Below are 14,286 nucleotides of genomic sequence, written 5' to 3' on the forward strand. Positions count from 1 at the left end.
AGAAAAAAGTGATTGAGCAGATGAAATTGCAACCAGAGAAGAGCAGAGTGAGAACATGTGAACAACTCTGCAGACACTGAGGTCAGTGGAGAAGGAGGGGGAGGAGGTGTTCCAGGAGCCAGAGCTGAGGTTCTCCTGTAGCCCGTGGTGCAGCCCATGGTGAAGCAGCTGTACCCCTGCAGCCCATGGAGGTCCACAGGGGTTCAGAGACCCACCTGCAGCCCATGGAGGAGTCCCATGACAGAGCAGGTGGATGTCCAAGGAGGTTGTGACCTGTGGGAGGCCCATGCTGGAGCAGGGTCCTGGCAGGGACCTGCAGAACCATGGAGAAAGGAGCACACACTGGAGCAGGTTTTCGTGTTAGGTCTTGTGGCCCTGTGGTGTGGGGGACCAATAATGGAGCAGCCTGTGCCTGAAGGACTGCACCACATGGAGAAGTGACCCACATGGCAGCAGTTTTGTGAAGAACTGTAGCCCATGGCAGGGACTCACATTGGAGAAGTTCATGAAGGACTGTCTCCCACGAGAGTGGAGACATGCTGGAGCAGGGGAAAGACTCCTCTCCCTGAGCAGCGGCAGGAACAACCTGTGATGAACTGACTGTAAACTCCATTTCCCGTCTCCTCGTGCCCCTGGGGGGTAGGAGGTAGAGCTCGGGAAGGAGGGAGGGGTGGGGAGGAGGTGTTTTTAAGATTTATTTTACTTCTCATTATCCTGCTCTGATTTTGTTAGTAATAAATTTAAACAATATCCCCACTTTGAGCCTGTTTTGCCTGTGACAGTAACCAGTGAATGACCTCCCCTGGTCCTTATCTCAGCTCATGAACCCTTCATTATATTTTCTCTCCCCTGTCCAGTTGCAGAAGGGAGCGATAGAGTGGCTTTGGTGGGTACCTGGCGTTCAGCCAGGGTCAACCCACTGCACAGATTTAAGGAAATGACAATTTCCTTCCTGTTGAAGTAGTCCCTGATAATGCCAGCATCATGTCAAGACCACGACTCTTTGGATCAACAGGTCGGTTTCCATTCCTGGGAAGAAGCAAAGACGGTGTGGAAGTGCTTTGGACCCTACAGTCTTAGGAACTAAGGATACTTGCAGAGCGACCTCAGTAAACGCTAGTTCAGTGTGAGTGAAACACAGGCACTACTGCTTTCCATCTTTTAGCTGTTCATGGGCTTATTGGGTTAAACTCTGAGGGTCTCAGTCTGCCCATTACTAACAGCTTATAGAGCACACAAATCTGTTTCTAAACAACATTTTAAGGAACAACAATTTGTTTTTTAGGTAGCCCTGAATTCAGTTACCATAACTGCAAAACTATAGAAAACTGTTTTGAGTGATTAGAACTGCTCAAATTACCATGAGTTAAGCAGGTACTGCATATTTCCTACCCGTTTACAAACAATACTGTGGACACCAGTGAGCTGCCATGACCACAGAGCAGAAGGTATTCCCTTTGACTACACTTGTGACAGTGATCCTGTCAGGAAGGCTTTTTTGTAATAATGTCAGCCAGGGTGCAAATGGAATCAGAGCTTCTTGCTGGCCTGCAGGAAGCAATTCTCCTGCAACATAAGGATGTAGATATAGCCTATGGCCTTGTTTGAAGAGAGAACTATTATTGAAGTTTATGTTTTATTGCAACAGATGAGTTTCCTGGTGACAAATCCCAGATGAGGGGTCTATATGCACGTACATATTTTATGTATCAGGGTAACTATATGTATATATTCATACACAATCATGTTTATCTGGTTATGTATGCAGGCATGTGCATATGTTGGCTGAAGAACAGGCATGACAAAAAAGGTTTCTGAAGGATAAACATACCTTAAAAGATGAAATGTTAAACAAGTCTTACAGCCATTGTAAAGGAACCAAAGATCCGTATGACTTGCAGTTTGACCAAAGGAATATTTTCATTGGCATTACCTGAACCTGTGTGAGCAAAATAGAACAATGAAAATATTGCTCAATGTTTCTGTCTGCACACAAGAAATAAATACTTCCAAGGACCAAATACTGCCCTTGGCAGTTTATTGTAATAAAGACATTTATTACAAAAGAGGAGAAAGAGAAAACATTTCCTGATCTTCCAAGAAGAGCCACTCTAACAAGACTTGACAATCCACTTTCCCACATTCAGAGGTGCTTGAATTGGCAATATTACCTTTCTGTGGCAAAGGACATAAACTCAGGCACCGACCATACTTCCGTTTCACTATGTTCTCATTATCATCAAAAGCTATGACTGATTTCTCTTGCTACTCCACTAACCAGAATAATAACAGATGGATTTCCATTCTCTCTATTACTCTGCATTTTTCACAGAATTTTGGATTATTAAATCTAACTTTCTTTTTCTCTACCTTAAGATTTTGGAGTACTGAATATATTAATTTCCTGTCTTGTAGGACTGTCCCATGCACATTTTGGCAGAGAAAAAAACCACCAACCCTAAGTCTAAATAGGAATAATGAAATCCCATAATTAACATTTCTATTAGAAATGGAGAAAAGCATCTGTGTGTTAGATGCAATAAACACAAATAAGTCAGAATAATCTCCAGTCTCATATTAAGATGTGAATCATCTATTTATTACTTGGAGTATAAATGTTCCATTGCTATTTGCACAGTGATTAAGAGTAGTTTTCAGAAAATAAATCTGTTTCTTAACAGTGTGAAGAGTGAGACGGATGGAGAATAAATGGGAGTTTAAGGGGATGTTAAAGTTCTCCCATGAGCGTGGATGAGATTTATGTGCAATGTGAATAAAAAATGTATATGACACCACAGGATTCACTTTGTTGTTGGTTCCTATTCCATTTGTCTAGTATAACTGTATTCTTTGCCTCCCAGACATACAGTGAGTCTGGCATTGTTCAGCAAGTGAGGGAAAAAACTGCCAGTGAGCAGCTATTTGTGGCAGCTTAACCTCATCCAATCTCATCAGACCCAACATTGTAGAGCAAGACCAGTGCTATGAGATTTGGAGTAAAAGCATGAATAGCTACCTGCAAAGCTCCTTCTGCTAGGAAGAGACATTGCAGGAGGTTTGCTACCAAGCAGTCTTATTATTGCTATGCCTTTTACATTTTTTAAATGAATATATAGGTTTTTCAATTATATATCAGCTTTCATACAATGTCAACAGCTTAGTAATAGTAAAAGCAAGAGCTGGTGGGATTGTGATATATGTTTGATTTGCCTCTCTGTGCAGCTTCAGAGGTGTGAGGCTTCATGCTCGATGCTTCATGTCCATTTCCTCTCTACTGTCATTAAGGTTTTCACATAAATCTCACTACAGTTGCCCAGTTGCAATTATGCAAAGGTCCAAATCTGAAACTACTGACACCGTATTTTTTAGAGGGATAACATTTGGGTGGCTAGGAAATAATACCAATACTGTCGAGACATCAAAGTGGAGGATTTGACTGGGTTTTCTTCCCCCCACTTCCTGAGGGGATGAGACTCAGGTGCTTCTGCCTCCTGGCTCTGCTGTTTTCATCCTGCTCCCATTGCACACATGATTCTCCCACCTGTGTTGTTTCCTCCTAGCTCCCATTCCCCAGCAGGTAGAAGCCTTCAGCATAGTGTGATCTAGCACACTACAATTTAATTCATGAAATCAAGGGAAAAAGCAGAGGCAGAAACATTCTTCATTATTGCCATCACAGAGCCACCTCAAAGAGATTACAACAAATCAGAGGATCCACACAGGATAGTGCTTCAGTAAATGAGCCTGCACACGATCTACCGCTCAAGGAACTATTTGTGGAAGAAAACTTGCATTTGTTAGCTGCAGAATTATTCCATCTGATGAATCAGTGTAGAACAGCCATTACACAAATGGTGTCCCCCATGGTGCTACGGCCACTCTCACACCAGGGTGCCAGCACACTCTGCTGGGGTCCCGGAAACTCATAAGGGTCTCTTGGTTGCCTTGTGCTCACTGAAAGGGCACGTAGCATTCTAGCATGGTTTGCATAACTGTCATATATTGGAGGGCAAAGTGGTCACTGAGGTCATGACCTTGCTAGTGGGCAAAGCTAAAGGCTGTGGAAATGTTAGGAGAAATACCAGCTATGCTGGTAGCAGCACGGTGCCATTTGCTGGTCTTACCCCCAACAACCTTCTCTAGCTCCATCATTGTATCAGAGACTGCTGTTGATTTGGTCACAGTTTATTTATTGCCACATACATGGAGTAGAAACTTATAACTGATGTGGACTTTGCTTATGTGGTACAAGAAAACACAAGTTTTATAGGGTACCTCATCTTCTACTATAGTGATGCCCTTGTGCTATAACACCGTAACATTTTGTCCTTCTTGAGACAACAGTGGACAAAATGAGCAGGTCAACTAAAAGATGACAAGTAGTTCTGAACACTGTGTCACATAACAGTAGCACAGCAGCACCCAAAGTATGGTTCTAAAACCACACACGTCCCTGGCTGTTCAAATTGTTTCCCCCCTAAGGTTCAGAAAAGCTGTGGCTCTAGGTTTTAGAATGATACTTCTGAATGCCCTTTTTCCTTTGACCACACAATGAAGTACAATATATGGCAAAACTTTGATTCCCTGTTCACCCTTCCTAAGGCAGACACGTAAAAGCACATGCAGGGATGCCCACCCCATGCTGCAGGTGAACTCTTCACCTTGCAGGGAGGAACTGCATCCCAGCTTCCTATCAAGAGTTTGAACAGATGTCAGCAAACCATCCCACTCATACAGCCCTCACGCTGTGGGAGCCAAGTCCCTCCCAGAGTCTGCCAGCAGGTTGTTACAGGGCAACTCTGCGAAGCTGCAGCTGGAGGTTCCTGAAGAAGCCACCACATTATTCTCACCCAAAATGTCAGCATTGCAGAATGAGCAATGGCAGCACTTCAGCAATGCAGTGACGTTCTGTACCCTCTGGCAAACAAGGTACGTAAATAAATGGGTTTCTATCTAAATTCCATTGTGTGCAGATTTGTACCAAAGAATTGTTGTGATGTGCATCATTATGTCTCATTATGTGATTGCAAGTAACCTTTTGTATAGCAGACACAATCCACGTAACATGCTGTGTGACCAGTTTACAAAACCAGGCTCCTTCAGAAGGGCGAGTAATTAATCATTATTCAGCAACAGCACTCACCACTCCATACTGCTGGCAGGAGTGTATAACCCAGGGCATGCTTAGCTAAGACAATAAATTATTCATGCAATGGAAAACTAGGGTTATCTGTGGTACTGTACCAGTAAATGGTTAAAACCAGAAAGGACTCTGTTAGTTTTCAATTGTGTGGCTGATTTTTTTTTTTTTAAATAAATTTACTGCCAACACATTGCATAAACAAGCATGGGCCTGAGTTGCAAATACAGCAGGAAAGAATTAGTTCAAGGCACCAATTGTGCATTTTTCATAATGCCAAAGTCAATAATCCGAGGACAACGAGAAGATCTCTTGAAGGTATAGTGCAGTAACTTTATGGATGCAGTAATTTTATTACTTTATCAAGTACTAATTTAATAGAGAATGAAATGCACATTGTCAAAAATAAACTGTAGCAAATATTTTATTTGATTAAGAGTCCTAACAGCAACTTACATACTCTGCTCTTTAGGACAAATTTTTCTTCACACTTAGCTTTGGCTTTCATTTACATTACATCTGGCGGACAATCTATCATGATGCAAATAAGGCACATGAGATTAGTTACATTTGATCACTGTCCACTATTTGCACAAGTCAGAGTTAATGCAAAAGGCTGACAAGGGTTGGAGTTTCATCACTGATTTTGGAGAGGTTGGAATTGTACCTTTTTTCTGTTCAGTTGCCTTCATCACAGGTCAGTTCAGTTCCTCTCTACTAGCAAATACCACAAGAAAATAGTCAGTATGCAAGCATAAATCCTTCTATCATCCTGTACTTCATCATGCATGCATTCCAAAATGGTACATTTCATCTCACTGTATACCAGATCACTGTATACCACAGATCTCACTGTATACCACACCTGTGTATATAACTTTTTCAACTGAGCCCATTAGTAATTTTTTAAAAAATTATTTCCCTTTATATGGGAGTCTTTTTCTCCCCATTAATTCCACTTGAATTTGGAAGAGCTTAATTCATCACGTCCAGTCACGTCACTAAGGTTATAGATTATTTTTATAAAAGAGAATCAGAAATGCCTTTGCAAAATCATGATTCCAGAAGCATGTTAAAAGGAAGCTGCAATAATTCAGAGGAACCTCAATAGCTAAACATGTTTTGAGGAATATGCTTCCAGCTGTAGAATAAATATTTGTAACTTCACCAAAATTTGTCACTGAAAAAAACAACCCTTCACTTTGCTTTGGGTTCAGAGCCTGCTAAGATTTTGGGTTGAGATTGTTCGACAATAAAAGCATCAGTTGAGGAATGAGCACCAATCAAGTGCAACATTTAAAATTTATACATGTATTCCATTCAGTTTCCGTAATTGCTTTGCACAGACACCAGCCGCTCAGCAGAGCACATCGTGTAGCAAAGCATGAGCTGGCTTTCGCTTTTTCCCAGCAGAGAGGTGTTAGAAGAGCACAGCAATGGGAAGCGCAGAGGACATATTCCCTTCTTCTCATGGAGGATTTCATTTTCTTCTTTGCTGAGAAGACTAGTCTCCTTTGCCCTGAAGTATTAACAAATATACCAGCTCCCAGTGAAGACAGGCTGCCCTACGTCTATCAATAGAATCTATATAGAATCTTTTCCCTTAGGGATTAATTCAACTTTTGATTCAATCTTTCTGAGCTTTAAATTATGATGTTACAAACCTCCAAGGAACTACTGTACTATTTGTGACCTTCTTTATTACTTTCTGCTGTTTGATAAAGTAGAGAAAATTGATTTATAGATTAGTTTGCTTGTGAACATGGAATATCAATGGTGAGAATGTGATTCACGGAAAAGCAGAAGTTGGCACTGGTTAAAGTTTAATATAGCAGTTTATTAATTAATGGTGAAGGACAATAGAATAACTGCACATTAATCTTGAATGAGATTCTGGAAGTGCAACATGAAATAATAGCAATGAATCAAGGCATCTTGCAAGAGTTGGATTTAAAGTTTTCAAAACATTTTCCACAATGAAGAAGTTTGTCCATCACTTCCACTTCTCTAAACCTCCTTCTCTTTCCCTTATGACCTGACAGGAGTTTTTGTGTTTCTGTAAGCATTAAAGGTTAAAGGTAGGAGAGGCAGGAGTTTTCCAAACGGAGACTAAAATTAGGTGTTGGTGTCTGTATTTGGATTCTTAGGCCCCAATCCAGGAGTCTATTTTTATTCAAAGCAGTCAAGCACTTGACTTCAATGGATCTAAAAACACTCATGCTTAAGTGCTTTGCTGAATCAGGACAGACTTAAGCACAAATGTAAATGCTGTGCTGAATTTGGGCTCTAAATATGTGGCTTGATTTTAAAAGTGCTGAGAGCCAGCAGGTCTAATTGAAGACGATGGGAGCTGCGAGATGCTCAGCGTTTCTGAAAATCAGGCCACATTGAGGCACATTGAGGTGCCTGAATCTGATTTCAGGTGCTCAGCTTGCAGCATTCACTGGGGAAAAATGGTGACCCAGGATAACAGGCAATGGAACAGCCTGATTTTATGCAATAAACCTTAATGATGTAAAATGAGGAGATGGAAGGCAGGAAGCAATAGTTTCCTGGAAATCTAATAGAATGCTTTCTTTTTTTTGCAAGCATCAAAGTGCTGTGCAAAAATATGAAATGAATAAACAACTCAAATTAAAAAGCCTAGTAACTGGAGAAATATTGGGCTAAATTCATGCCTTGTGGAACAGCAGCAAGATTGATGAAGTACATCAGGAATGATTTGGCCGACTAAGTTTTGAGCATTAATTTGATCAGGAGCAGTGAGTCAACAACACAAATCCCACACAGTGAGGAACTTTGCTCTACCACCCTTGTGAAAACCAAGCACAACTGCTTGGATTAGTAAACGGTAAAAACGCAAAAGCTAAACATTGCATAAATTAAACACAGTGTTAGGAACAGAGATGAGGTGGAGGCTAGTCATCCTGAGAAAGGCAATTTTTTCAACTGAATTCAGTAGTCCTGTACTAACAGACCACAGTCAGGCTGCCCTCCAACTGTGCAGGCTGCCCTGCGCTGTTCCTCGCACCACTCCCTGGGTACCTGCTGAGGCACACATCAGATGAGAAGGCTGTCACACAGGGTTGTGCTGTAAAACCCCAGAGAAGGCTGTGGACACAACAGGATAGGCCTACAGCCATAAACTGGCTACATGTGAATGAACCCTGGGCACACCAAAGAAAATCAGTTTCTTCCCCTTTTTCAGTGCATGTAAATGATGGGTTGTGAATACCCTTTGGCATCCCCTGGCCTATCTGTTGCCTGCCCAGTGGCAATGCTGGTGTGGAAATACACCATGCTGCACACTGTACTGTCCACAAAGGATTCAGAAGAGCCATGCTTTCCAACTACCTACCTGTCTGGTCCTCCTCGAATGTCTGCTGGGACAGAGAGGCTGGTGAAGGGTTCTCATGATGTGCTTTATCCTAGTACAGATATTTATCACCTCAGGAATGAAGATACCAATCATTTTGCACTTGTCAGATCCTAGTACCTCCACAACTTAGATCTAAATATGACCAGATAGAAAAGCCCTTACATTCCCCACCCCTTCCTAACTCAAACCAGCAACTCAAACTCCACTGAGGATTCTTCAAAGGTTTTCCTACATATTTTATGTTGGTTCTTCAACAGCCTTGGGTACTCATGGCAGAAAGGCATGCAGCATCTTTTTACCATTAAATGTATTTAAAACTGGCAGTTCTGTCCCCTGCCCAAAGTGCAGTAATGCAGGTGTGCTCTGGACTACTATCTCAAATCAATTACAACCACTAGAAAGAGTAATAGAAAATCCAGTACACAACCTGTTGTAGGGGGAAAAAACCTGTCACCTGTGATAAAAAAGAGAAACAGAAATGGATTTGAAACATTTGTTTCCCTTTATTAGCTCAGTGAGGCTGATGTGTACTGCACATCAAAAAAAAGAAAAAAAATCACAGGAATTTTCATACAATGACTTAAACCACAAAAGTACATGTAGAATCGGCAGGTGGAAAATAGCCCAGCTTGGGCTTAACTAGTATCTCACTTTCCCTGTTCAGCATAGTCTAACCAACAGCTTTACATGTTCACCTATACTGTACAAATCTTACAGTAGCTCCATAAGGTCAGTGTTTCACATTATTGAAAATGTCTGTCACATAGGTACAAATTTAGAATCATCACATTATATTACATGGCTATTCTAGGTCATTTATAGATCAGATCTTATACTACAGTGATTGAAGTTCTCATTACAGCCATCAAAAAGGACACATAATCATTACCTACTGTAAGCTTACATCTAAAGGGATGATAAGAAGTTGTGGGCGCTTTGTGATTTTTTTTTTCAACTGACCCAAGTGTTACGCCCCAGAGGCACAAACTTTTCTCTCAGTCCTGCTTTTGGTGATGGCAGCAGAGCTGCTTTTCAGAGTAGTCTAACTCAGGTATTTTTCTTAAACTTTAGGATCCCTCTGTTTGGATTAGTATTTAGATCACTTTCCGTTCTGTAGGAATTACTTTGTTACAGTTCTAGGAAAGACCACAGTTTCTAAGTACCAGTTCTGCTACCTGTATTGTGGATGTGGTACTTACCACAGCATGAAAGCAACAGTACAATCTTCATCTAAAAGACACACAGAGCTATGCTGCAATTTGCCTCCGGTGACAGTGTGGTACATGTGCTAATTTGAAATGTTCTTGGGGAAGAAAAAAAGAAAAGGAAACACCAAGCTGATATTTTGATGGGTTTCCTACCACAGTGTCTACGAAGGATCCAAATAGCTTTATTCAACAATCCTAGCTCTATTAATTTCATATGTAATTTGTAAATCCACAGAGGAAAGCCATCTTCAAGATGAGAATGTTTGCCAGGCCAGTGAAAAAAAAAGAAATTGACTCATCATTATGTCTGGTGAAAAATAAATAATCCCCCCGACAAGCCCCACACCAATTTATTAATGTCAGCAATCAAAGGCAAAAGAGAATGTTTTCAAATTTAATCACAGAAATGTAAAGGCAAAATAGGTAATGGATCTGGTCCTTGAACACATAATATGATATACTAAATACTGATTTCTTAAAAATAATTTATTGCTTTTAATATTTTTCTTTACAACAGAAGATACTCAAAATCCAGAAAGGAAAATTGTAAACGTTTAGTTTGGCATTCACACAAAGTTAAAATACCTGCATTTTTAACCTACAGAGCAACAACAAGAATTATGCAGATTAAAGAATGTTACATTTGTAACACAGAACCTCCAGAAAAGTTCTTTTCTTTTTTTTTGTTTTATTGCTATCTATCTACTGAGAAATAAGAAGCCAAAAAATCAAGCAAGCATCCAACAGGACAGACAGTGGAATCTCTCAGAACACAATATGCTGGTGATAAAATGAATGCAGCCATCAAAATCAACTGCACTGGCATGGGAGTGGAATCAGTTTTCTAAGATTTGGAGTGGGAAAGTAGATTAAATAGTTAGGTGTGCCATACCTTTCAGAGTAGTCATGAATGCCAAACAGTAATAGAATAACAAATCTATACATTCACAAGCAAATATCAAACTTTGCTGATTCAGTGTAGACACTCTGAGTTCAGATGAAATTCTGATGCTCAGAATAGCAGTAGTTTACTCTTGCGGTTCTTTTCTTTCCTGAAGTTTCTATTTAATTTAACAGAAGCAATGTCATCAGCAACAATGTCATGGGCACATCTGAGGCCATGCTAGTGCATAGTAAAAAAAGGAAAAAAAAACCCAAACAACCCACTGCTCCTGCAAAAGCGGAATTGCCAAACGAAGCACTTGCTTACCCCAAACTGACAACCATCATGCATCCTAGGTATAAAATTTCCACTGGCCTTTTTATTCTTTTAGTCATCTCATAATTTATAATAAATAGGATAATTGTAACTGATAAATATGTCTCTTTAGTAAACAAAGGAATGAAGGATTGGTATTTATACAGGATGCGTAACTGTAAAAAATATAGATAAATACCATCATTAAACTGCCAATGAAAAGATTACTGGCTTCAAGAACAGTGTTTAGACACAAAATTATTGTAAAAATCATACTGTACTTAGTACCTCACCACATTTTTATCAAATTAAAATCACAAAAATTAAAACAAAATAGCATTTTAAAAAGATTTTTGACCTCTAGTTTCAAAACTACTGTTGATACATAAAATAAAAACATTTCTTAATGATTATCCATTTGAGAGACTTTACATAAAATTATGATATCTTCTAGAAAAATTTAGATGAGAAAATTTCATTCCCCTAACAAATTCAGTGTATAAAACTGCAAAAGAAAATCAAGCAATGAGAAAAACGTGGAAAACTACTGCAGAAGTGGTTAATACCTTTTGGGCTAGAACAATTCTTGACAAAATTCTTATATAAGCTCACCAAAGAAGGGATGAATTTGTGTAATTGATTTTTGCACTCAGATACACGCGCGCACACATATACACACTCACACCCTCACCCACACGTTTTTCTTTTTTTTTTTACAATCAAATATATATAAGCATAAGTTCAGCTTTCTACATATGTTAGTGTACAATAATTGATTCACTTCCTATAATTACATTTGAATATTCTTGTTTAAGAAAAATTCAGCAGTTTTTGAAAAGAAGGCTGCATTTACAGTGCATAGCTGTAACAAAAAAGAACATCGTCATACAGTATGTACATAAATAAAAATAATCCATTTAACATTTGTAAATACTCAACTACTTTAAAGAATGTAGCAAATAAACTATCTGCGCACACACCCAGATAGTTATATCCAACTCTCATTAATAATGTAACACCACGTCCGCTCATTAGAATAAATCGCTGAACAAGCTGCACATTTGACCATTAACAAGGCTTTGAAAATTTTGCTGTGGAAGATCAATGTTGTAGACATTTACATGGGTGTCAGAATTAAAAGATGAAACTTCAAAATGTTAGGGAAGCTTGAGCCTTTCATTTTCTTTTCTGCAAGGATTAAAAAAGCCCAAAAAAAACAAAACAAAAAAACCCACAAAGAAAACCCCAACCAAAAAAAAAAGAACAATCTTAAAACAAAGCTAAAACAGATTGTAGGCTTCTGGGACCTGTGGTTTCTTCTGGATTGTCATATTATCACTGTGTTTTGAGAAGAAGCTTCTTTAAAAAAAACAAAACAAAAAAGCAGTGTCTGATTCCCAGACATCAGCAGCCATAGTTCTCACATTGGGGGTTTTTTCTGTTTGTTTTTGTTCTTTTTTGTTAAAATGCAATATGTACAGGTTTTGCAGTTCATTGTTGTACGCATATCTCTGTGGAACTGCTGCCATGTCTCGTGATTTGCCTTGAACTCGCAAGGAACGCCCGGCTCCCCCGCCACCGATCACCCGCGAAAGCAAAGCTGACACCCATGGACATGTGTGTGCTTACTGGACAGCCGTCTTGCTCCTCCACTCGTCGAGCAGCTGTGTTCATGTAAACCATGGTTTTGAACAGAGAGTGTAAAGTAGGAGAAATTCCTAAGTACGACTTTTTAGTTGTCCATTATTGAAGGACGTGATGTCCGTGAGGTATTCACCATCCCCTTGTTTTCTTCGGATGACATGCATGTTACCTACGCAGGCTCCGCTGTGCCTCTTTAAGTAAACTATCAAAATCCATGGAGTCATACTTGCTTTTAGTGGAAGCAGGATCAAAATCATCTGAGTTTGAATCTGAAACCCAAAGGACACAAGTTTAGATAATAGGCAAGAACCACTAGCGAATACTTATTTTCTCTGTACATCGTTACACTCAAGGCACTGAAGAAACAATGCACTTACAGCCACAACATTATGGGATGATAAAAGCATAGAAATGATCATCGGAGAAGCTTTATGCATGCACAGAGATTTCTGGTAAGAAGCAGAACTTAACAAAAGCAGTACATATCATAAATACTGGGGGGGAACCATTAATCACATGTACATCTAGAACAGGTTAACTCAAAACGGTTTCCTCAAGGACCTGAACACAACACACTGCTATGTATAGGTCTCGAAGTAGTCCAAATAATCTTGACAGATGCCTTACCCAAAACTCCACCGTTGTCTTGCAATGGCTGTTTCTCAACATGCAATATCCAAAACTTAATTCTCCCGAAAAAGGTAACAGGGGGACGGTTCTGCAGAAAGCCAAGGCAGTCTGCGAGCAGCACACAGAGGACATGGTTGCTTCTGCCTGCCCTGCCTTGGGGTCTTCTGCAAGTCAGTACACCTCCCCGAATCTCCGGTTTTGCTTCCACTCATTTTGTGGGGTTTGCTCGTTCAGAGCTATTCTGGGCAGGGCCTCTGCACAGCTGTACAAGCAGGTGGGCTTTCTGCATCGTATGTGATAAGCCACAGCAGCAATAACAGTCCAGCTCAGGTGATCTGTGATACCTGCTCCAGCTTTGCCAGTTGCTCAGACACAGACATCACTATGTTCCTAGCACAGAGGAGGGACTGTACTTTTGTGGCCACACAGCTCTAGGACTCCAATTATTTGGAGTCAACCCTGCTTAACACTGACTCTCCCCAGTTCCCGTGTCACAATTCCTTTATGAGAGTGCCCTTTTCTTTCCACTTCTTGTGTTGAATTAATCAGAACTCCCCATCTACCACTATAAGACACACTGTGCATTAAATGTTCATTACAAGTTCTGTTAAGACAATAGCTTCTCACAGAGGAGAGGTGTTAAACTTCTGACTACTGTTTTCAAGTGTTTTCTTTCTTCTGTACTCAACCCAAGGCTGATTAATTCTCTCTGTCCCGGTACCAGCTCATGAATTTTAAAGTTCATCCTGCCATTTCCTTATGTTGCTCTATCAGATACTCTGCAAAACGCAGAGAATGCAGTCTGAAGTACAGAAGCTCAAGCTGGCAGCAGGACAAAGTGAAAATAGCCTGCTCACAGACACTTTGGGAATCCCACTCACTATGGAGAGACCTGACAAGGAATACTCCCAATGATGAATAATGTTCAAGAGGGTTCCCTTCAGACAACTTATTTTAAAACCCCAGATTTTCTGAGATACAAAGATGACCTTGGCTTCCATTGCTGAAGATAAGTCAAATCAAGGCAAGACTTAAATCTGGTTCTACTGTTTTTATCAGCCTACATTTCAACAAATGCCTTGCTACC

At 40.1% G+C, this 14,286-nt stretch overlaps 1 protein-coding gene and 1 long non-coding RNA gene across 4 annotated transcripts in view; one reads left to right on the forward strand and one right to left on the reverse strand.

Moving 5' to 3' along the window:
• The first annotated feature begins 4,753 nt into the window (after window positions 1–4,753).
• On the forward strand, window positions 4,754–12,811 carry LOC127472153 (uncharacterized). The gene is made up of 2 exons (XR_007904887.1): window positions 4,754–4,929; window positions 12,407–12,811. It is a non-coding gene; the product is annotated as an uncharacterized LOC127472153 (long non-coding RNA).
• Window positions 9,003–14,286, reverse strand: part of PPARGC1A (PPARG coactivator 1 alpha) — a 367,739-nt gene continuing 362,455 nt past the window's right edge. For all 3 annotated transcript variants that reach the window (XM_051789837.1, XM_051789839.1, XM_051789840.1), the window contains one exon: window positions 9,003–12,838. In XM_051789837.1, coding sequence (XP_051645797.1) covers window positions 12,735–12,838 — 104 coding nt within the window. In that variant the 3' untranslated portion in view covers window positions 9,003–12,734. The remainder of the gene's footprint in view (window positions 12,839–14,286) is intronic.

The sequence above is a fragment of the Manacus candei genome, unplaced genomic scaffold (assembly GCF_025592945.1).
Source record: "Manacus candei isolate 608988 ecotype Guabito, Panama unplaced genomic scaffold, ASM2559294v1 h1tg000028l, whole genome shotgun sequence".
Classification (NCBI taxonomy): Eukaryota; Metazoa; Chordata; class Aves; order Passeriformes; family Pipridae; genus Manacus; species Manacus candei.